This window comes from Symphalangus syndactylus, chromosome 19 (genome assembly GCF_028878055.3).
Source record: "Symphalangus syndactylus isolate Jambi chromosome 19, NHGRI_mSymSyn1-v2.1_pri, whole genome shotgun sequence".
NCBI lineage: Eukaryota > Metazoa > Chordata > Mammalia > Primates > Hylobatidae > Symphalangus > Symphalangus syndactylus.
This window is the reverse complement of record NC_072434.2, coordinates 50,503,967-50,531,160: the sequence shown is the minus strand read 5'-3', so window position 1 is coordinate 50,531,160 and position 27,194 is coordinate 50,503,967. Positions and strand designations below refer to the sequence as shown.

The window sequence follows — 27,194 nt, the reverse complement described above, 5'->3', positions numbered from 1 at the left end:
GGTGATCCGCCCACTTCAGCCTCCCAAAGTGCTGGGATTACAGATGTGAGCCACCACGCCCCCGGGCGTTTGTTTGTTTTTTTTTCTTTTTTTCTTTTTTGAGACAGAGTCTCACTCCTCACCCAGGCTGGAGTGCGGGGGCAAGATCTCAGCTCACTGCAACTCCGCCTCCCAGGTTCAAGCAATTCTCCTGCCTCAGCCTCCCGAGTAGCTGGGATTATAGGTGCCTGCCACCATGTCCAGCTAACTTTTGTATTTTTTGGCAGAGACAGGGTTTTGCCATGTTAGCCAGGCTGGTATTGAACTGACTTCAAGTGATCCGCCTGCCTAGGCCTCCCAAATGCTGGGATTACAGGAGTGAACCACTGCGCCTGTCTTGTTTTTTGTTGTTGTTGTTTGTTTGTGAGATGGAGTTTCAGTCTTGTTGCCCAGGCTGGAGTGCAACGGTGCAATCTCAGCTCACCGCCACCTCACTTCCTGGGTTCAAGCGACTCTCCTGTCTCAGCCTCCCAAGTAGCTGCGATTACAGGCATGCATCACCACACACAGCTAATTTTTAGTGGAGTCAGGGTTTCTCCATGTTGGTCAGGCTGGTCTCGAACTCCTGACCTCAGGTGATCCACCCGCCTCGGCCTCCCAAAGTGCTGGGATTACAGGCGTGAGCCACTGCGCCCAGCCTTGTTTGTTTTTTAATAACAGAGTCTCATTGCATTGCCCAGGCTGGACTGGAGTACAGTAGCACAATCACAATTTGCTACAACCTCAAACTCCTGGATTCAAGTGATCCTGCCACCTCAGCCCCCTAAGTAGCTGGGACTACAGGTGTGTGCCATCACACTCAGCTAATGGGTTACTTTTTAGTAAAGACAAGGTCTCACTTTGTTGCCCAGGATGGTCTCAAACTCCTGGGCTCAACCAGATTTTTCCCAGCAGAAATACCCCTATGAGTTAAGAAGTCTGGGTGCGGTGGCTCACACCTGTAATCCCAACACTTTGGGACGCCAAGGCAGGTGGCTCGCCTGAGGTCTGGAGTTAGAGGCCAGCCTGGCCAATATGGTGAAACCCAATCTCTACTAAAAATACAAAAAATTACGTAGGCGTGGTGGTGGGCACCTATAATCCTAGCAACTTGGGAGGCTGAGGCAGAAGAATCGCTTGAACGTTGGGGGCGGAGGTTGCAGTGAGCCGAGATCACGCTATTGGACTCCAGCCTGGGCAACAAGAGTGAAACTCCGTTAAAAAAAAAAATGAGTTCAGAAATGTCATCATTTTACAAAGTGGGAAAAGAAAGATTGAAGGGCCGGGCGCGGTGGCTCACGCTTGTAATCCCAGCACTTTGGGAGGCCGAGGCGGGCGGATCATGAGGTCAGGAGATCAAGACCACGGTGAAACCCCGTCTCTACTAAAAATACAAAAAAAATTAGCCGGGCGTGGTGGCGGGCGCCTGTAGTCCCAGCTACTCGGAGAGGCTGAGGCAGGAGAATGGCGTGAACCCAGGAGGCGGAGCTTGCAGTGAGCCGAGATTGCGCCACTGCACTCCAGCCTGGGCGACAGAGCGAGACTCCGTCTCAAAAAAAAAAAAAAGAAAGATTGAGGAAAAGGCAGGTAAAGGTAAGAAAAGGGAATCTTTCAGACCTCGGTCACCTTTTTAGGCAGATTGGTTTAAAAATAGATATATGTTTGAGGCTCAGGAAACTGGGAAACTGGTTGCCTTAGAGTGACTGGGATGGAGGTGGGGCACCATGGCATGTTCACCTTTCCCTCAATTTTTCTTTTTTTTTGAAACAGAGTCTCACTCTGTCACCCAGGCTGGAGTGCAGTGGCGCGATCTCAGCTCACTGTAAGCTCCACCTCCCGGGTTCACGCCATTCTCCTGCCTCAGCCTCCCCGAGTAGCTGGGACTACAGGCGCCTGCCACCACGCCCAGATAATTCTTGTATCTTTAGTAGAGACGGGATTTCACCGTGTTAGCCAGGATGGTCTCCATCTCCTGACCTCGTGATCCGCCTGCGTCGGCCTCCCAAAGTGCTGGGATTACAGGCGTGAGCCACCACGCCCAGCCTCCCTCATTTTTTCTTCTCTCCCCCTCCTGCAGCTCCCTGATCACTAGCACAGAGGACCCAGCGCCGAGATTGTCTAAAGCCATAGGATAGTCATGGAGAATTCACCATTATCATTGCCAGAAAGAGCAATGTATGGCTCTATTCTTTTCTTAAACTCCCAATTTGGCTTCATGCCTTGTCTACTATGGACTTTGGCTCCTGAATCCTGGCTAAATTCTTCAGGCTTAAATTATTGGCCTCAAAAATATTGGGCAGTTGCATTACCTGTCTACCTCCTTAGTACTACAGTAACCAGTTATGTACTCTTTTTTGGAACTAAATTAATGAGTATCTCTCTCTCCACTCAACTCCATTCGTAAAATCACACGCAACTATTCCAAAAATTAACAGCAAAAAAAATACCAAGGGCTGGGTGCGGTGGCTCATGCCTGTAATCCCAGCACTTTGGGAGGCCGAGGCGGGCGGATCACGAGATCAGGAGATCGAGACCATCCTGGCTAACATGGTGAAACCCCGTCTCTACTAAAAATACAAAAAATTAGCCAGGCGTGGTGGTGGGTGCCTGTAGTCCCAGCTACTGTGGAGGCTGAAGCAGGAGAATGGCGTGAATCCGGGAGGCGGAGCTTGCAGTGAGCCGAGATCCCGCCACTGCACTCCAGCCTGGGCGACAGAGCGAGACTCCTCAAAACAAAACAAAAAAACAAAAAACAAAACAAAACAAAACAAAAAAATACCAAGAGGCCATACCAGCATTAACACATATTCCTGTTAATGAAGTAAACCTAATGTTCTTTTTGGCAACCAAAGAACTTTATACCAAAAAGTGAATTGTATATAGATATTCTAACACCAAACATTTATATGTTTTTGCCATTATAATTGTGACCGTAATTATTTTTACTATCTCCTATTAAGATGTATTGAAATGTAAAATAAAATATACACATAACTTATCTTTAAATTCCATTAATATTGTAAATGTTCTCAAATATTAGTTACCAGTGGACAGAATTTTACAATACTTCATGAATATTTTTAAAAAAAGGCCAGGCATATTGACTCACGCCTGTAAATCCAGCACTTTGGGAGGCTGAAGTGCGCAGATCACCTGGAGTCAGGAGTTTGAGACCACCCTGGCCAACATGGTGAAACCCCAACTGTACCGAAAATACAAAAATTAGCTGGGCATGGTGGTGCGTGCCTGTAGTCCAAGCTACTTGGGAGGCTGAGGCAGGAGAATCGCTGGAACCCGGGAGGTGGAGGTTTCAGTGAGCCAAAATCGCACCATTGCACTCCAGCCTGGGCAACAAAATCAAAACTCCGTCTCAAAAATAATAATAATAATTAAAAACAACAACAACAAGCTCTTTCTGCCATCTTACTGTGCCACCATAATGGTGCACATAAATGTCCTGGCAGATGTTCTCAAGAGCATCAACAATGCTGAAGACAGAGGCAAAGGCCAGGTTCTAATTAGGCTGTGCTGCAAAGACAACATCTGGTTTCTCACTGTGATGATGAAGCATGTTCAAATGTTCAAATTTGAACATTGGCAAATTTGAGGTCATCGATGATCACAGAGCTGGGAAAATTGTTGAGAACCTCTCAGGCAAAGTTACACAAGTGTGGAGTGATCAGGCCCAGATTCGACATATAGCTCAAAGATCTAGAAAAATGGCAGAATAATCTCTTCCCTTCCCCTCTGTTTGGTTTCATTGTACTGACAACCTCACCTGACATCTCGGGCCATGAAGAAGCAAAATGAAAACACACAGCGGGTAAAATCCTGGGATTCTTTTTCTAGGGATGTAATACACATGTCCAAATAAAATGCTTCAATGGACAAACAAAACAAAACAAAGCAACTGTTCAGGTCAACTTATCTGCTGGAAGTTCTCCAAGTACCGTAGAGGCAGCATGCACCAGCATCAAGGCCTCTGCTGTAGGACACCACCACCTCACTAGCCTATTCCCTTTGCCACCAGCCAGCTCCACTTCTTCATATAAATAGGCCTTGATTGGCCCATTGGAACACAGAACCCAGTCTTTTTACCCCAAATTTAGTAGCATAGGGCTGGAAGTGAGATATAATAAGAATGGGACACAGCGCCTCTTTCATAATTTTTTTTTTTTCTTTTTTGAGATGGAGTCTTGCTCTGTCGCCCAGGCTGGAGTGCAGTGGCGCGCAATCTCGGCTCTTCCGGGTTCTCCGCCATTCTCCTGCCTCAGCCTCCTGATTAGCTGGGACTACAGGAGCCGGCCACCAAGCCTGGCTAATTTTTTTGTATTTTTAGTAGAGACGGGGTTTCACTGTGCTAGCCAGGATGTTCTCGATCTTCTGAGCTCGTGATCCGCCCGCCTCCGCCTCCCAAAGTGCTGGGATTACAGGCGTGAGCCACCTCGCCCGGCCCATAATGTTTAACCTTGCCGTTTACTTAAAAGAATTCCGGGAACTGGCTTTAGGAAATCTAAATATTAAACTAAGGTTGTGGAGTGTCCCACCTCAGGAAGAAATGCTGAACAATTGATTTACAGCCTTGTTGCTGTTAGCCAGACCACCAGGTGGGTGATCCATTACTCAATAAAACCATCAAAACCAGATAAGGCTGACCCGCGTACTCTACCCCTCATGTGCTTTGCTTAGCCCAACCTGCATATTCTACCCCTGATTGCCTAATAAAGCAGAGTTAGTCAGGTAGTCCTCTCCGTTATGTCTGTGCATAAGCTCTAACAAGCCTTGTCTGGGAACAATCTTTCAGCCTCATGTCAATTTCTATTGCACTGAGAGCCCAAGAACACGTGATCTTAAGTAACAGAAGGCTTTAACCGTTAAAAAATCTAATCACAGTAACCTTATTACACTTAAATTAACGGTTATTCTTTTTTTTTTTTTTTTTTTGAGACGGAGTCTCGCTCTGTCGCCCAGGCTGGAGTGCAGTGTCGCGATCTCGGCTGACTGCAAGCTCCGCCTCCCGGGTTCACGCCATTCTCCTGCCTCAGCATCCCAAGTAGCTGGGACTACAGGCACCGGCCACCATGCCCAGCTAATTTTTTTTGTATTTTTTAGTAGAGACAGGGTTTCACCGTGTTAGCCAGGATGGTCTCGATCTCCTGACCTCATGATCCGCCCGCCTCGGCCTCCCAAAGTGCTGGGATTACAGGCGTGAGCCACCGCGCCCGGCCCAACAGTTTTTCTTAATATCATCAAATATCCAGTCAGTGTTCAAATTTTCCTGTTTTTTGTTTGTTTGAGACAGGGTCTTGCTCCGTCACCCAGGCTGGAGTGCAGTGGCACGATCTCAGCTCACTGCAACCTCCGTTTCCCAGGTTCAAGCAATTCGCCTGCCTCAGCCTCCTGAGTAGCTGGGATTACAGGCACACACCACAACGCCTGGCTAATATTTGTATTTTTATTAGAGATGGGATTTCACCATATTGGCCAGGCTTACCTAAGGTCTTAAACTCCTGACCTCAGGTGATCCACCTGCGTTGAACTCCCAAAGTGCTGGGATTACAGGTTTGAGTGACCTCGCCCAGTTTTGTTTTTTTTTTTTAGACAAGGTCTTGCTCTGTCGCCCAGGCTGGAGTGTAGTGGTGTGATTGTAACCGCCCAATGGATTCACCTTGCCCACTGCCTATACAGAGCCCATTTATCAAGACAGGGGAATTGCAATAGAGAAAGAGTAATTCACAAAGAGTGGGCTGTGTGAATCTCCCCAGGCATTCAGGGATAAGAGTTTTTAAGGACAACTTGGTGGCGAGGGAAGCCAGTGAGCCGGGAGTGCTGATTGGTCAGATCAGAGATGAACTCATAGGGAGTCAAAGCTGTCTTCTTGCACTGAATCAATTCCTGGGTGGGGGCCACCAAGATCAGATCAGCCAGTTTATTGATCTGGGTGGTACCAGCTGATCCGTCAAGTGCAGGATCTGCAAAATATCTGTGAAATATCTCCCTGGTCTTAGGTTTTGCAGTAGTGGTTTTATCCCCAGAAGCAATTTGGGGAGAGTCAGAGTCTTGTAGCCTCCAGCTGCATGACTCCTAAACCATAATTTCTAATCCTGTGGCTAATTTGTTAGTACTACAAAGGCAGTCTAAATCCGAAGGGTTTGTTTCGGGAAAGGGCTGTTATCATCTTTGTTTTAAACTATAAACAAGTGATCCTCCCACCTCAGCCTCCCAAAGTGCTGGGATTTTAGGCAGTAAGAAGAAATAAGGGATTAAAAGCAAAAGACAAAATTCTCTTTGTTTATTCATATGCTGTGTATTGACTGAACTGCCAGATATTGAGGCTTCTCTGCTTATTAGCTGCATAACATTGGGCAAGTCAAGTTCCACCTGAGCCTTGCAAGGCAGGACTGGGGAGTCCAACCACCCAGAACCTTTGAGTCTCTATTAGAGAGCAAGACACTCTCTCAGGAAACAAAATAAAACAAAAAAAGAGTATTGGGATATGGGGAGTTTGGCTCCTGTAGAAAGGGTAGTCTAGGAGGCCTGTTAGAGGAGTTAACATTGGACCTGAGACCTGAGGATGAACAGAAGCCATAATGAAAGAACCGGGAAAATAAAGAGGTGGCCGGGCGCGGTGGCTCACGCCTGTAATCCCATCACTTTGGGAGGCTGAGGCGGGCGGATCACCAGGTCAGAAGTTCAAGACCAGCTTGACCAAGATGGTGAAACCCCCTCTCTACTAAAAATACAAAAATTAGCCAGGCGTGGTGGCAGGAGCCTGTAATCTCAGCTACTCAGGAGGCTGAGGCAGGAGACTCGCTTGAACCCAGGGGGCGGAGGTTGCAGTGAGCCGAGATTGTGCCACTGCACTCCAGCCTGGGTGACAGAACGAGACTCTGTCTCAAAAAGAAAAAAAAAAAAAAATACAAAAATTATCCGGGCGTGATGGCGTGCTCCTGTAATCAATCCCAGCTACTCAGGAGGCTGAGGCAGGAGAATTGGTTGAACCCAGGAGGGCAGGGTTGCAGTGAGCCAAGATCATGCCACTGCACTCCAGCTGTGGGGACAGAGACTCTGTCTCAAAAAAAAAAAGAAAGAAAGAAAAAGAAAAAAATAACTCGCAGAGGAAACAGCCAGTGCAAGGGCCCTGAGGCAGGAAGTTCCGTGTTTTTTGAGGAACAGAAAGAGACAGTGTTTCTGTTATCAGGAGAGTAGTGCTAAGACAATGTTGAAGGGGCAGTCCGGATAGAATGAAGAGGTAGAAATTTAACCGAAACAGGAAGCCACTGAATGGTATTGGAGGGGGAGAAGGATTGCAGAGGGGTCGCGGGAGAGGCCAGGGAGCAGTTGGAGGTGATTTCAGTGATCCAGGTGAGAGGCAACGGGGCTTGGACTGGGCTGGAGCTGTGGAGATAGAAGCCGGCAAATTCAAGGACTCAGGAATGGATTAACTGCGAGGGTTGAAGAAAAGGAATGAGGTGACCTTGGGGTTCAGGCCTGGGTGATGCGGCCCTTTAGTGGCGCCTTTATTCAGATTTGAGTCTGGAGTCGGGTCTGAGGGGTGGGGCTCGTTCAAGCGGAGGCACGGTGGATACAGGGAATTGGGCTCAGTCGGGGGACAGCAATGGAAGTCAGCAATTCCTTAGGGCGGAATGCGATTTCCGGGGAGGAGACGAGGGTGTGTAGGCAGAGGCGGTTGGGACACACCGGGAGGGGAGGAGCCAGCCCGAGAGACCGGGAGTCCTCTCAGACCTTAGTTACAAGGCTCCATCCTCGCTTTGTTCGCTCCTCAGTCGTCCAGGCGGATTCCTTTTTCGCCAGGTAAGGCTGGCCCAGGTGCGTGGGGACCGGCGTGCCCCCGGTAAGGCTGACCCAGGCGCGTGGGGTCCGGGGCGCCCCGGGTAAGGCTGGTCCAGGAGCGTGAGGTCCAGGGTGCCACGGGTAAGGCTGGTCCAGGCGCGAAGGGCGCGGGGTGCCCCGGGTAAGGCTGGCCCAGGTACGTGAGGCCCGAGGTGCCCCAGGCGAGGCTGATCCGGGTGCGTGCGTGGGGCCCGGGGTGGGGCAGGCAGTTGACCCCCCTCACTTGACTCCCTGCTCTTTCCCTAAGCGTCCGTGGCGCAATGAGAAAGAAACTATCTTAAGACTTCCCTACCCCCAAATTGGAAACATTAAAGTAGCTCTGTGAAGAAAAAATAAAGTCAAGAAAATGAGGTGGTGCTTGACAAGTCCTAGCTTTAGAAAAAGAATGGACGGGCCGGGAGCAGTGGCTCACTCCTGTAATCCCAGCACTTTGGGAAGCCGAGGCGGGCGGATCACCTGAGGTCGGAGTTCGAGACCAGCCCGACCAACATGGAGATACCCCGTCTCTACCAAAAATACAAAAATTAGACGAGTATAGTGGTAGGCGCCTGTAATCCCAGCTACTTGGGAGGCTGAAGCAGGAGAATCGCTTGAACCCGAGAGGCGGAGATTGCACTGAGCCGAGATCAGGCCATTGCACTCCAGCCTGGGCAACAAGGGCGAAACTCCGTCTCAAAAAAAAAAAAAAACAAAAAGATGGAGGGCCGGGCGCTCTGGCGCACGCCTGTTATTTTCCAGCACTTTGGGAGGCCGAGGCGGAGGCGGATCACGAGGTCAGGATATCGAGACCATCCTGGCCAACTTGGGGAAACCTCGTCTCTACCAAAAATACAAAATTAGCCGGGTGTGTTGGCTCGCGCCTGTAGTCCCAGCTACTCGGGAGGCTGAGGCAGGAGAATCGCTTGAACCGGGGAGGCGGAGGTTGCGGTGAGCCGAGATCGGGCCACTACACTCCAGCCTGGGCGGCAGAGGAAAACTCCGTCTCAAAAAAAAAAAAAAAAGTGTTTAATTATGTGACTGGAAAAATTGATTTGGAAGTAGTAATTTTTGGATTTTCTTCAATTTCTTCCAATTGTTAGGCAAATCGAATTCTTGTTCAAATTGCAAAAGGAAAGCGTGTCTTCCATAATAATGGACCCCCAACTCTCACAAAGAAGAAACCATTCTCTCCGGCCCCTCCCTGGCCTCCTCAGATCTTGTCTGGGTCCTCCCCTTCCTTGCAGCCCTCTCCCAACTTGCACCCTAGACTCTGCTAATTGTGTGTGCCTTTTTAAGCAAACACATGCATAGATAAGTCCTTTTTTTCCAGTCTATAATATGAGGTGATTTTCTACAATAAATAAACCTTAAACTTTGGTGTTATGAACTTGACTTGAATTCTAGGCACCAAGGCACAGCTTACAGTAGACCCAAGTCCTGCTCTGCAGAGTTCGTCTTTCCAGTGAAGGTACAGAGGTGGATGAACTGCTGAGACCTGGTAAGTAGTTTAGTGGATTAGGGGCAGGATTAGTGGCGGGTAAGTGTGCGGGTGGGGTTGGGGTGGGGTATTTTATTTTTTGAGAAGGAGTTTCTCTCTTGTCGCCCAGGCTGGAGTGCAATGGTGCCATCTCTGCTCACTGCAACCTCCGCCTCCTGGGTTCAAGCGATTCTTCTCCCTCAGCCTCCCAAGTAGCTGGGATTACAGGCGCCTGCCAAAATACCCGGCTAATTTTTGTATTTTTGGTAGAGACGGGCTTTTGCCATTTCTGCCAGGGTGGTCTCGAGCTCCTGACCTCAGGTGATCCTTCCACCTCCATCTCCTAAAGTGATGGGATTACAGGCGTGAGTCACTGCGCCTGGACTGGGGAGGGGTATTTTAGAGTGAAACGGGAAATGACCTGGAGTCTGATAAAGAAATTAGTCCTACTTAAAATCTAGTGTGGGTCAGGACCCTTTTGCAGTCTGGTGCTATTAGCAGAACCCACAATTCATCATCACTAGAAACCACGTTTTGTTTCACATAACAGTTGTTGCAGGTTTTGCACTCTCACTACTTCAAGATTAAAAGGTAGGGCGGGGTGTGGTGGCTCACACCTGTGATCCCAGCACTTTGGGAGGTTGAGGAGGCCAGATCATTTGAGGTCAGGAGTCCGAGACCAGTCTGGCCAACATGGCAAAACCCCATCTCTACTAAAAACTACAAAAATTAGCCAGGCGTGGTGGCACGCTACTGTAGTCCCAGCTACTAGGAGGCTGAGGCAGGAGAATCGCTTGAACCCGGGAGGTGGAGGTTGCAGTGAGCTGAGATCCTGCCATTTCACTCCAACCTGAGCAAGAGTGAGATGCCCTCTCAAAAAAAAAAAACCATATCTATATATAGATATAGATATATATAGTTCTGCTACTCAATCTTGTTTAGTAGTAGGTTAAGAAGCTCATATATTCAACATTTTTTATTATCTAAAAAAATTTTTTAGAGGTGGTTTTGCTATGTTGCACAGGCTGGTCTCAAATTCCTGGCCTCAAGTGATTCTGCTGCCCCGAAGGGTGCTGGGATTACAGGCTTGAGCCACCGCACCCAGCCCAGCACTGTGGGAGGCCAAGGTGGGCGGATCACCTGAGGTCTGGAGCTGGAGACCAGCCTGGCCAACATGGTGAAACCCCATCCCTAAAAATACAAAAATTAGCTGGGTGCAGTGGTGCACCCTTGTAGTCCCGGCTACTCGGGAGGCTGAGGCAGGAGAATCGCTTGAACCTGGGAAGCAGGGCTTGCAGTGAGCTGAGATTGTGCCACTGCACTTCAGCCTGGGCGACAGAGTGAGACTCTGCCTCAAAAACAGAACAAAACAGAACAAAAAAACTCTGTAAATTACTTGAATGCCCACTGCTGAGGGAATTATTTATTGAACCAAAATATGTTCAAAATATGGCATGTCACACATAGAAGAGTGAGGTGTGCATATATAACTGGAAGATTACAAATGGCCTATTGAAAAAAAGAAAATAGTGTTAAAAGTATAAAGCTATTAAAAAAAAGTAAATGTCCCCTGACCCAAAGAAAGAGACATACTCTCTAGAAGTCAAAGTTGGCATTCCTTTATTGTCCTCCCATGCACCCATAAGAATCAGGCACTTTATTATCTTGGTATGGTGGCACGCCTGTAATACCAGCTCCTCAGGAGATTGAGGTGAGAGGATCACTTGGTCCCAGGAGTTTGTGACCAGCGAACAGTGATGACACCACTGCTTGCCACGCTGGGCGAGAGTGAGACCTCAAAAAAAAAAAAATGCAAAAACACAAAAGAAAAGTCACCTGTACATTGTGAGAGATACCACACCAAACTGGGTGGCCTCAGAGGTCAAATGATAGAGACTGAGGTGAGGGAATATTAATTGTTCTTATTTAAAAAAAGAAAAAATAAAAGAGAAGTCCATAATCCCCCCAGCAAATTCAGAAAAACACACACACTGACCCCCCCGCCCCACCCCGCCGATAAGAACAGGCTGCCAGTGTTGAAAAGGTAATACACCACAAAGGAAATGCAAGCAGATAAACATATGAAAAGATGGCAGTCACAAGCCAAGGCAATGCAAATGAACAAGTTTTTTCCATCCCTAAAATTAAAGGAAAAGTTTATCCGCCCTCCCAACCCCCAGTCCCTTGAGGGAAGTGCTAAACATTTCTTGCCCTTCCCAACCGGTGCTCTCCTATATTGCATACTTTTAGAGTAACCTCCTTAAAATATAAAGCAGAACTTGGGAGTACACTGGTGAAAACCTCCCGTTTCCCTAATCACTTTTTTTTTTTGGCAGGGTCTTGCTCTGTCACCCAGGCTGGAATGCAGTGATGCAATTAGAGCTCACGGTAACCTTGAACTCCTGGGCTCCAGTGATCTGCCCACCTCAGCCTCCCAAGTAGCTGGGACTGCAGGCAGAAGCCAGGACGTCTGGTCCCTGAGCCCTTTTGATGGCTACCATCCAGCCCTGAGACAAAATTTGCTAAACTTACACCAGCCTCTGCTTTGTTCTTGATCAGGGATTTTGAACCCAGAGTGCCTGGGTAGTGTCTGGCTAGAATTCAGAGTATCTGATATCTTGGATGTGAAAAAGGTCACATATATTTATTGTCATTAAACACTAATTATAATTTAGCATTTAGCATTTGAGGCTGGGAGCAGTGGCTCATGTTTGTAATCTCAGCACTTTGGGAGGCTGAGGCGGGTGGATCACCTGAGATCAGGAGTTTGAAACCAGCCTGGCCAACACGGTGAAACCCCGTCTCTACTAAAAATACAAAAATTAGCCGGGCGTGGTGGCATGTGCCTGTACTCCCAGCAACTCAGGAGGCTGAGGCAGGAGAATCGCTTGAACCCAGGAGGCAGAGTTTGCAGTGAGCCGAGATTGTGCCACACTCCAGCCTAGTCCACAGAGTGAGACCCTTGTCTCAAAAAAAATTAGCATCTGATACAGTTAACGACAAATAATAAATCCCACCGTGCCCGGCTGTAATTTTCAGTTTTAAGCCAGGCATGGTGGTGCGTGCTTGTATTCCCAGCTACTCAGGAGGCTTTGACAGGCGTTTTGAGTGTAGCCTCAGCAACATGGCAAGGCCCTGTCTCTTTTTAAAAAATTAATTAATTTCGAGTTTCTCATTGCACCTGTCATGTACTATAGAGTGACTCTTGGAAAACACATTACCCAAAAAAGGTAGTGTTAGATAATAGGGCACTGGCCAGATTAATTACTGAAGAGGTAAAAAAATCCCCAGGGTCACTATGAATGTAGCCAGGGTGGATATTTATTTACCCCTGCACTGGCTGTAATCAGGGTGTTCAAACACTGGAATGTGTTTTGATTTGCATTCTCCTGACTAATATAATCTTTTTGTGTTTACCGTACATATGGTTTTTGTATATGTGTTTACAAAATGCGACTGTACTCTAAATTTTCTGCACCATTTTTTCCCTCTAATATACCAAAGACATCCTTAACCATATGTGTATGATTCTAATATACTCTATTATGTATAGTATAATTTTTATACATACATTAAACACATTGTATGCACCATATACAGTATATATATCATAACATGGTATATATATAACAATGTATGTTATTATTATTATTGTTATTATTATTTGAGACAGAGTTTCACTCTTGTTGCCCAGGCTGGAGTGCAATGGCATGGTCTCAGCTCACTGCAACCTCTGCCTCCCGCATTCAAGCAACTGTCCTGCCTCAACCTCCTGAGTAGCTAGTGGCGCCCGCCACCACGTCTGGCTAATTTTTTGTATTTTTAGTAGAGACGGGGTTTCACCATGTTGGCGAGGCTGGTCTTGAACTCCTGACCTCAGGTGATCCACCCGTCTCAGCCTCCCAAAGTGCAGGAATTACAGGCGTGAGCCACTGTGCCTGGCCATAATGTATATTATAATGTATATTTTATAAATTAATGTATTTATGTACTTATATATAATTATATCTGTTCTATATAATCCCATTGTGTGCATAAACCATCATTTGTTCCATCCTTCTCTTATTAAAGGACATCGTTTTCTAGTATTTTTTGGCCACAAAAAACTCAGTACTAAAATTTCTATTCATGTATTCCTAAGTGTACAGGTGGTTTCATAACCTAATGGTAGATTCTCAAGGGGAGAGTGTATGTATTATTTCTGACTTTAATAATAGGCTTTTCCAGTTTCCTGAAATGTTTAATAACTATTCCTACTTCTGATGGGTAAAAGTGGTCTCATTGTATTTTTTATTATGTACTCAACTCCTGGGATTGGGCCACTTTTCACATGTTTACTATTGATTTACATTGTCTTTCCTAAAAATGTTTTGTTTTAGTTTATCAATTTTATTTTATTTTTATTTTTACTTTTCTTTGAGATGGAGTCTTTTTTTTTTTTTTTTGAGACGGAGTCTTGCTCTGTCACCCAGGCTGGAGTGCAGTGGCGCGATCTCGGCTCACTGCAAGCTCCGCCTCCCGGGTTCACGCCATTCTCCTGCCTCAGCCTCTTCGAGTAGCTGGGACTACAGGCACCCGCCACCACGCCCGGCTAATTTTTTGTATTTTTGGTAGAGACGGGGTTTCACCGTGGTCTCGATCTCCTGACCTCGTGATCCGCCCGCCTCGGCCTCCCAAAGTGCTGGGATTACAAGCGTGAGCCACCGCGCCCGGCGCTTGAGATGGAGTCTTGCTCGCTCTGTCGCCCAGGCTGTAGTGCAGTGGCGTTAACCCTAATTCAACCTCTGTCTACCGGGGTCAAGTGATTCTCCTGTCTCAGCCTCTGGAATAGCTGGGATTACAGGCTCCCGCCGTCATGCCCAGCTAATTTTTGTATTTTTAGTAGAGACAGGGTTTCACCATGTTGGCCAGGCTGGCCTGGAACTCCTGACCTCAGGTGATCTGCCCTCCTCAACTTCCCAAAGTGCTGGGATTACAGGCATAAGCCACCACAACCGGCCTCAAGTTCATTTATTGTAGCATTTATTGGACACAATAAAGGCACAATTGTTGTTATCAAAAAAATTTGTCCTTTTGTGCCTGTAGAAGTTTACCCTTGTTTTCAGCTTTCTGTGTCATCTTGGCAAGTCAAGTAGAAGTCTGTTTCACCAGGGAGAGCTCAGTGGTCTTCCTTAAGGATTTTCAGTTAAAAAAAAATATTAGAAGCATTATCAGGCCAGGCCCGGTGCCAGCGTACTCCAACCTCGGTGAGTGAGACCCTGAGTAAAAAAAAAAAAAAAAAAATTAGGAGCATTTTCAAACATCAATAAAAGTAAGAACTCATCACCCAGATTCAAAAACAAATATTTTTCCACATTTGTTTAATCTCCCTTTTTTCTTTCTTATTTGTTTGCTGTGTTTTAAAGTAAATCCCAGACATCATGCCATTTCATCTGTAAAAACTTCAGTATGTAGCTCTTATAAAATAAGGACACTTTCTTAACTAAATACAGTATTGTTACAGATAATAAAATATATATTCCTCAATATCATCTAATAATCAGTCCATATTCAATACTCCCTGCATTTTACAGTTGATTCATTCAAATAGAGATCCAAAATAGGGGGAGCGTACATTGCATCTAGTGAATTCCCTTAGTCTCCTGAATGAAAGCGGGCCCCTTTATTCCCGTTGAAGTCCTGTATAGTATCCTATGGAACTGTCCTGTGGACTATTCGGTTGCTTTCTCAGTCCTTGATTAGATTCAGATACTACTGGTGCTGGGTTTTAAAAATTTACTTAATTAAGAGGGATGAGGCTGGGTGAGGTGGCTCACGACTGGAATTCTTGGTTGGGTGCTGAGCATATATCTTTTGCCCTGACAAGAGTGACATTTTAGCTGCTTATATGATTCTTATTTTGCAGGGGAGGGGCAGGGTCTCACACTGTCATCCAGGCTGGAGTGCAGTGGTGCGATGTCAGTTCACTGCATCCTCTGCCTCCCTCAGGCTCAAGTGATCCTCTTACCTCAGCCTCCCTTATTACTGGATCTACAGGTGCATGCCACCACACCAGGCTAATTTTTGTATATTTTTGTTAGAGACAGTTTCACCATGTTACCCAGGCAGGTCTCAATCTCCTGAGCTCAAGTGATTCACCTGCCTTCACCAGGGAAGCCTTTCTAGATCTCCCTGTACTCTAGAAAACAACATTCTTGGCTGCGCAGGGTGGTTCAAGCCTGTAATCCCAGCACTTTGGGAGGCCGAGGCAGGCGGATCACGAGGTCAGGAGTTTGAGGCCAGCCTGGCCAACATGGTGAAACTCCGTCTCTACTAAAAATACAAAAAAAAAATTATCTGGCACCTGTAATCCCAGCTACTCAGGAGGCTGAGGTGGGAGAATTGCTTAAACCTGGGAGGCGGAGGTTGCAGTGAGCCGAGATCGTGCCATTGCACGCCAGCCTGGGTGACGAGAGCAAGACTGTCAAAAGAAAAAAAAACAAAACCAACGAAAACTGTGTGTATATATATATATATATATATATATATATATTTTTTTTTTTTTTTTTTTTTTTTTGGGGGGGACGAAGTCTTGCTATGTTGCCCAGCCTGGAGTTCAGTGGCTTGAACTTGGCTCACTGCAACCTCTGCCTCCCGGGTTCAAGTGATTCTCCTGCCTCAGCCTCCTGAGTAGCTGGGATTACAGGCATGTGCCACCATACCTGGCTAATTTTTGTATTTTTGTAGAGACAGGGTTTTGCCATGTTGGCCAGGCTGGTCTTGAACTCCTGACCTCAAATGATCCTCCCGCCTCAGCCTCCCAAAGTGCTGGGATTACAGGCGTGAGCCACTGTGCCTGGCCAACAGTATTCTTCTGTTGAGACAAGGTCTCACTCTGTCGCCCAAGGTGGAGTGCAGTGGTACAGTCACAGCTCACTGCAGTCTTAACTTTCCAGGCTCAAGTCATCCTCACATCTGAGCCTCCCAAGTAGCTGGGACCACAGGCGTGTGTCACTGTGCCCAGCTAATCTTTTTATTTTTGTAGAGACAGATCTCCCTGTGTTGCCCAGGTTGGTCTCGAACTCCTGGGGTCAAGTGATCCTCCCACCTCAACCTCTCAAAGTGCTGGGATTACAGGCGTGAGCCACCATGCCTGGCCAAGAAAGTCATTTTGCATTGACTTGATGACTGGTTTTCAGAAAAAGTCTTAATGTTAACAGTCTCTGCAATTCAAAAAGGACAACTGTTTCTCAATTTTGTGTAAGATTCCATTCAGGTTAGCTGAGATTTGAATGATTTGGTATGATACATATGTTGGTTTTTTAAAGAATAACATCTATTTTCTTATAATTAATCTGCCCATGGAGAACATAGACAACAAAGTTAATAGTATGGCAAATCACACTGCTTCATTCTTAGTTATCTGCTCTTTGGTTAGTTTATTGCATCCAAATCATTATGTAAAGGGAGTTTTCATGATAATTTATAAATTTTGAATTCTAATTTTTTTCTGGTCTTAGTGTACAGATACCCATTTTGTTAGTGAACCTTTTATTAATTTATTATGGAGTGCACCCAGCATAGTCTTCTTAACTAAGCTCATATTCTTACCAAGTTTCTCAAGAGAATCTTTAGTAAGTAATTTTTCATTTCTTTGTATTTCAGATTGACGTATTTTAAGATTTTTTAATTTCTGAAGTCTAGCAGGCCTGTAAGAACAAAAATCATTCTGCAGGAATTAAAAACAGAATCCAGTCTTGACAACATATCCACAATGTCTGACGTATCTACTAGTGTACAATCAAAATTTGCTAGACTTGGAAAGAAACAGGAAAATATCACCTATATGAAAAGAGAGCAGTTAACAGAAACTGATAAGGACATAGCTCCGGTATTAGATTTAAAATGCAAGGACGTATCAGCAGTTATGAGTAAGTTTAAGGTCTTAATGGAAATTCAAGACCTGATGTTTGAGGAGATGAGGGAAACTCTTAAAAATGACCTAAAGGCAGTTTTAGGAGGAAAAACTACAATACCTGAGGTAAAGAATTCAGAGAACTCCAGTAGTAGGACAGAGTTGCAACAAATAATCAATTTAGCATTACAAAAAACAGGGATGGTAGGGAAAATAGAAGGAGAAAACTCTAAAATAGGTGATGACATTGAAAATTTAACCTTTAAAATAAAAGAAGTAAATGAGCCAAGTGGTAAATTAGACAACGCTAATGAATGCAATAGTAATGATGGTAAGAAATTACCCCAGAATGAATCACGAAGTTACAAAGTCATGGGAAGTATGGAAGAAACCTTATGCGATATAGATGACAGAGATGGAAATCGCAATGTCCATTTAGAAATTATAGAAGGAGAGAGTAGGAAGAATGGAGAGAATGAATTTGTCAAAGAAATGAGAGAGGAAAGAAAATTTCAGAAATTCAAGAATAAAGACATTTTAAAAGCCTCTAGAGAAGAAAAAGTGTTGATGGATGAAGGAGCAGTACTTACCCTGGCAGCCGACCTTTCATCAGCAACACTGGATATTAGTAAGCAATGGAGTAATATCTTCAACATTCTGAGAGAACATGATTTTGAACCTAAATTTCTGTGCAAAGTTAAATTAGCATTTAAATGTGATGGTGAAATAAAGACATTTTCAGATCTGCAAAGCCTTAGAAAATTTGCCAGCCAAAAATCTTCTATGAAAGAATTACTGAAAGATGTACTCCCACAAAAGGAAGAAATAAATCAAGGAGGAAGAAAATATGGAATTCAAGAAAAAAGGGTAAGCATACAAATGTATAAATGTATAAAGCTTATGTATAAATGTAATAGTTGGCACGGTTATTTTGAAGGATAAATCATTTTTTTTTTTCTTGAGAAAAGGTCTGAATTATTTGTTTGTTTGAGATGGAGTTTGGCTCTTGTTGGCCAGGCAGGAGTGCAATGGCACAATCTCGGCTCACTACAACCTTTGCCTCCCAGGTTCAAGTGATTCTCCTGCCTTGGCCTCCCACGTAGCTGGGATTACAGGCATGCATCACCACACCCAGATAATTTTGTATTTTCAGTAGAGACGGGTTTCTCCATGTTGGTCAGCTGGTCTCAAACTCCCAACCTCAGGTGATCCACCCACCTCGGCCACCCAAAGTGCTGGGATTACAGGCGTGAGCCACTGCGCCCGGCCGGTTAAATCAATTTTAAAAAAATGATTCCTTAAAAGTAAAAGCATGATATTAAAAGTAATGATTTAAAGGGCACTTTTTTTTCTGTGAAGGTTTTATTATGGGCAGAGGGCAAGGGGGCCTTAGTCCTTCTTGGCAGCTGGTTTCATCATGGTGGCCAAGATGGCACTCAGCTCCTCTCCCTGTTGGTGTGAATGTGTGACCTCACCCTTTTCTTGATGAACTTGAGGGCCTGTTTGTCCTGATACTCCTATGTGGCGAAGCAACACACCTCTCAGATCATGTCCCACGCTAATTTGGTGTGTTTGGTCAGATGCCTGAAGCGGCTGTGCCTGGGCTTTTGCTCATGTTCTTGATCACCTTGTTGCCCTTGTTGAGGCCCAAAGCCTTGGGGTCTCACAGAGCTGTGGCTGCTGTTCTCCAATGGCTGCTGTGCTGGAAGGTGGAAGGTGCTTTTTTTTTTTTGGAGATAAAGTCTTGCTCTGTTGACCTGGTGGGGGTGCGGTGGCTCAATCTGGGCTTACTGCACCCTCCACCTCCCAGGCTCAAGTGATCCTCCTACTCCAGCCTCCCCATAGCTGGGACCACATGTATGCACCCACCACGCCCAGCTAATTTTTGTACTTTTTGTAGAGACGAGGTTTTGCCACATTTCCCATGCTGGTCTTGAATTCCTGGGCTCAAGCAGTCTACATGCCTTGGCCTCCCAAAGTTCTGGAATTACAGGTGTGAGCCACCATGCCCAGCCAAGGTCTATATTCGTAAGCCAATATTTTTTACATGTTTTCAAATGAACGCTTCTCTGCCTTTCCAACATTTCCAAGTGTAACCTCTGCAAAGTGAGAATCCAGAAGGAAAAGGTACACCTAACCTGCCCTGGTGGGTTTGGGAAGGTTGAAAAGCTCAGTGGCAGACTAAGGGCTTCAAGGAATATTAGGAGCCAATATTTATATTGCAGACATCATCAGAAGCTCAGTACCTTGCCTTACTTTATATTACAACAATCCTGGGGTGGTGCTGTCATTAGACCCTGCTTTATAAGGAAAAGTGAGGCACTAGTAGCAAATGTGGCAATTAGGCCAGGGTTTGAATAGTTTTGAACTGAGCTTGTATTCCTAACCAAAGCCTGCTTGTCTTTAAAGTCATAAGGCTAGAGTGTGAACTGCAATTGGGGTCTTTTTTTTTTTTTTTCTTTAATTGAATTTGTGGTTATCTGTGGGGAAAGGTAAATGTGAGCTTGGGGTTTTTGTTTGTGTGTGCTTATGATCTTCCTAAAGCAGATTGTAAAATTTAGCCAGATTACAATGCCTATTTACCATAGGACTGTCACAGATAATAAGCAGACAATTCATTAAAACAGGTAAGTACTGAGGATCAATCACATACACAGCAGTAAGTGTTGAGGGATCTAGAAGGAAGAAAGTAGACATTATGACCTAAGAATCTGTTTCAAGATTACACAAGAAATGACAAATATCTTGAGATGATCATAGGGAAACTTGACTTGTTTGGGGACCTAGGCCTTCAAGAACAATTAACATTTAAGCACTTTTTCAGATATTTTCTGTCAGAATTGAAGCCATATTAAAATTAGTGAAATTGAAGTTTTAATTCTTTAAAAGACAAATGATTTAAATAAATAACTCTTCTTTTTCTTCTTTGTTTAACTTTCAGGGTAAAACCCTAATAGACTCAAAGCATAGAGCTGGAGAAATGACCAGTAATGGCTTGAGCTTTCTATTTCTTGAAGAAGTAAAAGTTGCTAAGCCAGAGGAGATGAACAACTTAGAGACTCAGGAGGAAGAGTTTTCCGAGCTAGAGGAGCTAGATGAAGAGGCCTCAGGGATGGAGGATGATGGAGAAGATACCTCAGGGCTAGAGGAGGAGGAGGAAGAGCCCTCAGGGCTGGAGGAGGAAGAAGAAGAAGAGGCCTCAGGGTTGGAGGAGGACGAGGCCTCAGGGCTAGAGGAGGAAGAGGAACAGACTTCAGAACACGACTCAACCTTTCAGGGTCATACTTTGGTAGATGCAAAGCATGAAGTTGAGATAACCAGTGATGGCATGGAAACTACTTTCATTGATTCCACCGAGGATTCTGAACCAGAGGAGGAAGAGGAAGGAAAGAGCTCTGAAATAGGGAAGGTAAAGACTACCTCCCTGACTGAGAAAAAAGAAGCCTCACATAGACAAAAAGAAATTCCCTTTAGTTATTTGGTTGAGGACTCTGGGAAGAAAAAGTTGGTGAAATACCAGGTGGTGCACAAAACCCAGGAGGAAGAGGAAACAGCTGTGCCCACAAGTCAAGGAACTGGCACACCCTGTCTGACCTTATGTTTGGCCTCTCCCTCAAAGTCACTAGAGACAGGTCATGATGAGCATAAAAAGCATTCACGTACAAATCTGAGTATTTCAACAGGGGTCACCAAACTTTTTAAGAAAACAGAAGAAAAGAAACACAGAACTCTGCACACAGAAGAACTAACATCCAAAGAAGCAGACTTAACACAGGAAACAGAAGAAAACTTGAGAAGTAGTGTGATTAATAGCATCAGAGAGATAAAAGAGGAGATTGGAAATTTGAAAAGTTCCCATCCAGGTGTCTTGGAAATTGAAAATTCAGTAGATGATCTGAGTAGCAGAATGGACATACTTGAAGAAAGAATAGACAGTCTAGAAGATCAAATTGAAGAATTCTCTAAGGATACAGTGCAAATGACCAAACAGATAATTAGTAAAGAAAGGCAAAGAGATATAGAGGAGAGATCTAGAAGTTGCAACATTCGTTTGATAGGAATTCCAGAAAAAGAGAATTATGAGAATAGGGCAGAGGACATAATTAAGGAAATAATTGATGAAAACTTTGCAGAACTAAAGAAGGGTTCAAGTCTTGAGATTGTCAGTGCTTGTCGAGTACCTAGTAAAATTGATGAAAAGAGACTGACTCCTAGACACATCTTGGTGAAATTTTGGAATTCTAATGATAAAGAGAAAATAATAAGGGCTTCTAGAGGGAGAAGAGAAATTACCTACCAAGGAACAAGAATCAGGTTGACATCAGACTTATCACTGGACACACTGGATGCTAGAAGTAAATGGAGCAATGTCTTCAAAGTTCTGCTGGAAAAAGGTTTTAATCCTAGAATCCTATATCCAGCCAAAATGGCATTTGATTTTAGGGGTAAAACAAAGGTATTTGTTGATATTGAAGAATTTAGAGATTATGTTTCGCATATGCCCACCTTGAGAGAATTACTGGGGAATAATATACTTTAGCACTCTAGGGTGACTGCAAACAATATGCTTTCCTCCCCCAGCACACATCCAAAAATCAACAAGTAAAACTGGAAAATACACTTCTACCCAGAAGAATGGACAGCTAAAAGCACACTTGGGGATGAGGAGCAAGGAATATTACAGATATTACCTAGATGTTAATAAAGGGTATGTTTAAAAAAAATAGGCTGGTCTCAATGTAGTGAGGTATTTCAGTTGATTGTTCACAGTCAGTTACAGATAGAATTCCTTCTACCTCCCCCCAACCACCTCACTACAGTTGACTAGTCTTTTTAGAATTTATATTGTCCTAGCTTGTCCAAGAGTAAACTTCCTATACTACTGGGGGAGGGCTGCACCTGTCAAGATAACCTGTCAGTGTAGTAGGAAAACGGGAGGAGACAGTAACAAAAGCACAGGGGAAAAGATGGCAAGATTAGTTAAAATAGAAAAGTGCTCAGTGCCTCATACCTGTAATCTCAGCACTTTGGTGGGCAAAGGCAGGTGGATCACTTGAGCCCAGAAGTTCAAGGCCATCCTGGGCAATGTGGCAAAACTGTCTACAAAAAAATGCGAAAAGAGGAAGAAATGGTATTTCACAAATTTGTATCATTTGTCATGATGTGATTCTTGAATATATTAAATCTTTTTCCTCTGAATAATGTATGCTGTTTGCTTGCTTAAAAAATTTTTGATTTTACATTTTCTGAAGTACTTTATGTAGTGTAGTAAGTTACATTTTATTGCACAAACCCATTTCTGGAGAGAGGAAATCTCTTCCATAACGTGTGACAGTTAGGTTTTCAGTTAATTATTCAAGAATGAAATGAGTTGGCCAGGCACCATGGCTCACACCTGTAATCCAAGCACTTTGGGAGGCCAAGGCAGGTGGATCACGAGGTCAAGAGATCAAGACCATCATGGCCAACGTGGTGAAACCCCATCTCTACTAAAAATATAAAACAGATGGACATGGTAGTGCTTGCCTGTAGTCCCAGCTACTCAAGATGCTGAGGCAGGAGAATCCCTTGAACCTGGGAGGCGGAGGTTGCAGTGAGCTGAGATGGCACCACGGCACTCCATCCTGGTGACAGAGCGAGATTCCATCTCAAAAAAAAATATCCATTTGCAATGGATGAGTAATGAAGAAATTGAGAGGGAGTGATCTAGTCATTTAGACTGCTACTAGGATTAATTTAGTATATTCCTTTTTTTTCACCCCAAACAATTGCATTTTGGCATAACTGGTATATTATAAAAATCAGGCTGGGCGCGGTGGCTCATGCCTGTAATCCCAGTACTTTGGGAGGCTGAGATGGGCGAATCATCTGAGGTCAGGAGTTTGACACCAGCCTGGCCAACATGGTGAAACCCCATCTCTACTAAAAATAAATTACTTGGATGTGGTGGCAGGCACCTGTAATCCCAGCTACTGGGAAGCTGAGGCATGATAACCACTTGAACCTAGGAAGTGGAGGTTGCAGTGAGCCAAAATTGTGCCACTGCACTCCAGCCTGGGAGACAGAATGAGTGAAACTCGTCTCAAAAAAAAAATCAGTTCAGGCGTGATGGTTCATAATCCCATAATCCCCATCTGCAAAGATGAGGCAGAGATTGGAGTGATGCTTCTGCAAGCCAAGGAACACCATGTGTTCTCAGCAACTTTAGCTTCTCAGAAGCTAGAGGTAATGAAGGAATCTTCCCTAGATCTTCTGGTGTGAGCATGGTCCTGCCAATACCTTGATCTCAGACTTCTAGCCTCCAGAACCACAAGGGAATACATTCTTATTTTAAGTCACTAAGCTTGTGCCTTGTGATGGCAGCCCTACAAAACGAATGCAGTAGTCATGAACCCAGTTCACCTCCCAAACACTGCTGTCCCCTAGACTCATAGTCGGTTGCTGCAGAGATATTGGTGGGTGGAAAATTAGAAGAGGCCAAACCACGGGAATCTGCTGACTGCATCAACCTCCCAGGCTCAAGTGATCCTCCTGCCTCAGCCTCCCAAATAGCTGGAATCACAGGCATGCACCACCATGCCCAGCTAATTTTTTGGTGTTTTTTGTAGAGACAGAGTTTGACCTTGTTGCCCAGGCTGGTCTCAAACTCCTGGGCTCAAGTGATCAGCCCACCTTAACGTCCCAAAGTGCTGGGATTATAAGCGTGAGCCACCTTGCCTGAGCACTTTGACATATTTATACAAAATCAAGACTTGTCTTGTGGGGTTTATTTGAGTATAGTAATTAAGCCGCTTTTTTCCAAGGCGGAGGGAAAGGAAAAGAGAATTCCAGTGCAGAAAGTAGATAGAATTGAGAATCTCCTGTCCCTGCTACTCGATCAAGTCTAGGCAGGGTCCCTCTCTTGATTTTCCCCTTTATCCTCAGTCCTCACTCATTCTTCCCCTGCCTCCCAGTGTTCACCTACTCTATGTGTCATGTAAGTCCTTGGAGACATGGATTTCTTCTAAAATACATCATTTTGTGAGTGTGTTCTCAATTTATGTAAGTGATTGTAGTACTGTGATAGTGAATGAAGATCATGCAAATGGGGAGAAACAGGCTATATATTCAGACCTTGCTCTGCCAGGCATGGTGGCTCACGCCTATAATCCCTGCAATTTGGGAGGCCGAGCCGGGTGGATCATTGGAGGCCTGGAGTTTGAGACTAGCCTGGCCAACGTGGTGAAACTCTGTCTTTCCTAAAAATACAAAAACTAGCTGGGTGTGGTGGTGTGCACCTGTAATCCCAGCTTCTCAGGAGGCTGAGGCAGGAGAATTGCTTGAACCCAGGAAGTGGAAGTTACAGTGAGCCAACATTGCGCCACTGCACTTCAGCCTGGGCGATAGAGCAACACTCAGTCTCAAAAACAAACAAATAGCCGGGTGCGGTGGCTCAAACCTGTAATCCCGGCACTTTGGGATGCTGAGGCAGGTGGATCACCTGAGGTCGGGAGTTTTGAGACCAGCTTGACCAACGTGGAGAAACCCCGCCTCTACTAAAAAATACAAAATTAGCCGGGCGTGGTGGTGCATGCCTATAATCCCAGCTACTTGGGAGGCTGAGGCAGGAGAATTGCTTGAACCCGGGAGGCAGAGGTTGCAGTGAACTGAGATCATGCCATTGCATTCCAGCCTGAGCAAAAAGAGCGAAACTCCATCTCAAACAAACAAATAATTCAGACCTTGCTCTGGCAAAGGAGGCAGCCACCATCACTAGTGTTTGACAAAGACTCAGAGGCAGAGGCAGTCAGGGGGAGCAGAAAAGCTTCATAGTGAAATAAAAAGGGATGGCCTCAGGTATGTGTGTCCTCTGATTGGAAGTTGTTGGCATGGAGAGGCTAACTAGAAGCAGGACTTCTGTCGCCCAGGCTGGAGTGCAGTGGCGCAATCTCGGCTCACGGCGAGCTCCGCCTCCCGGCTTCACGCCATTCTCCCGCCTCAGCCTCTCCGAGCAGCTGGGACTACAGGCGCCCGCCACCACGCCCGGCTAATTTTTTTTTTTTGTATTTTTAGTAGAGACGGGGTTTCACCGTGGTCTCGATCTCCTGACCTCGTGATCCGCCCGCCTCAGCCTCCCAAAGTGCTGGGATTACAAGCGTGAGTCACCGCGCCCGGCCGAAGCAGGACTTCTTACGTGATGGCTTTGAGGAACGTATCTTTTTCTCTGCTTGGTCCTGAGTTTGGAGAAAAAAATAGGGAAATTGGCCGTCGCTGACCAACTCTGACCGTTCTGGGCCAATTGCTGCAAAGGTTGTAGTTTGGCTTCCACAGTGATTGCTGCAGAAGTTGTTGGTCAGAATTCGGTTGTCATGTATGGTTTGGCCATTGTCTGTTTGTATATTGAGTCTCTTCCACCTGAAGGCCTAGGATGAAATACGTATTTCCCTGTATCCTCCCTTGCATTCTCATTTTTACCATCACAAAACCGTATCCCTTCTCTGATTAGTGAAGTTGAGAATCTACATATTTTTCAGCCATTTAGAGTTTGTCTTCTGTGAATTGCTGATTAATATCTTTCTTTCTTTTTTTTTTGAGATGGATTCTTATGCTGTCGCCCAGGCTGGAGTGCAGTGGCACGACCTTGGCTCACCACAACCTCCGCCTCCCGGGTTCACGCAATTCTACTGCCTCAGCCTCCCTAGTAGCTGGGATTACAGGCGCCAGCCACCATGCCCAGCTAATTTTTTTTTTTGAGACAGAGTCTGGCTCTGTTGCCCAGGCTGGAGTATAGTGGCACGATCTTGGCTCACTGCAGCCTCCGCCTCCCGGGTTCAAGCGATCCTCCTGCCTCGGCCCCCCTAGTAGCTGGGATTACAGGCATGTGCCACCATGCCTGGATAATTTTTGTATTTTTAGTAGAGACGGGGTTTCGCCATGTTGGCCAGGCTGGTCTCAAACTCCTGACCTTAGGTGATCTGCCTGCTTCAGCCTCCCAAAGTGCTAGGATTACAGGCGTGAGCCACCATGCTCGGCACGAAAATTTTTGTATTTTTAGTAGAGATGGGGTTTCTCCATCTTGGCTAGGCTGGTCTCAAACTCTTGACCTCAGGTGATCTGCCCACCTCGATCTCCCAACATGCTGGGATTATAGGCATGAGCCACCATCAGTGTTCTTTCATCAATTTCAAAAACAAACAAACAAACACCTCTTTTCTTTTTATTGCTAGTTTGCAGAAGTTCCTCGTATATCTGGGTAGCAATCCCATATTGTTTTTATTTTATTTTTCTTTTTTTCTGAGATGAGTCTCACTCTGTTGCCCAGGCTGGGATGCAGTGGTGGGATCTCGGTTCACTGCAACCTCTGCCTCCTTGGTTCAAACAATTCTCCTGCCTCAGCCTCCTGAGTAGCTGGGATTACAGGCGTGCGTCATCACACCCAGCTAATTTTTGTATTTTTAGTAGAGATTCACCATGTTAGCCAGGCTGGTCTCGAACTCCTGACCTTGTGATCCACCAACCTCGGCCTCCCAAAGTGCTGGGATTAGAGGCATGAGCCACTGAGCCTGGTCAAAGATCTTTTTATTTTTATTTTTTTTGAGACGGAGTCTCGCTCTGTTGCCAGGCTGGAGTGCAGTGGCGCAATCTGGGCTCACTGCAACCTCCGCCTCCTGGGTTCAAGTGATTCTCCTGCCTCAGCCTCCTGAGTAGCTAGGACTACAGGCACGTGCCACCATGCCCGGCTCATTTTTTGTATTTTTAGTAGAGACAGGCTTTCCCCACGTTGGCCAGGAGGGTCTCGAACTACACACCTCGTGATCCACCCACCTCAGCCTCCCAAAGTGCTGGGATTACAGGCGTGAGCCACCACACCAGGCCCCGGTCAATGATCTTAAATTTCAAATGGTTCATCTGTGTTTTTCAAACTTACGTTATTTGTATTTCCGTGTATTGCCTTCAGGTGTTTTTAAAAATTTTTTATTTTTAATTGTGCTT

The 27,194-nt window shown here is 45.4% G+C and overlaps 1 protein-coding gene and 2 pseudogenes across 1 annotated transcript; 2 read left to right on the top strand and 1 right to left on the bottom strand.

The window, feature by feature from the left end:
- Positions 1-2,155: 2,155 nt before the first annotated feature.
- Positions 2,156-2,890, top strand: LOC129458260 (phosphatidylinositol N-acetylglucosaminyltransferase subunit P-like; annotated as a pseudogene).
- Positions 2,891-9,250: 6,360 nt separating this feature from the next.
- L1TD1 (LINE1 type transposase domain containing 1) lies at positions 9,251-22,182 on the top strand. Its single transcript, XM_055235430.2, has 3 exons — positions 9,251-9,349; positions 16,973-18,089; positions 20,164-22,182. Exons 2-3 carry the CDS (start codon positions 17,082-17,084, stop codon positions 21,760-21,762), a joined length of 2,607 nt encoding a protein of 868 aa, XP_055091405.1. The 5' UTR covers positions 9,251-9,349; positions 16,973-17,081; the 3' UTR covers positions 21,763-22,182.
- Positions 18,612-19,919, bottom strand: LOC129458792 (large ribosomal subunit protein eL36-like; annotated as a pseudogene).
- Positions 22,183-27,194: the final 5,012 nt, after the last annotated feature.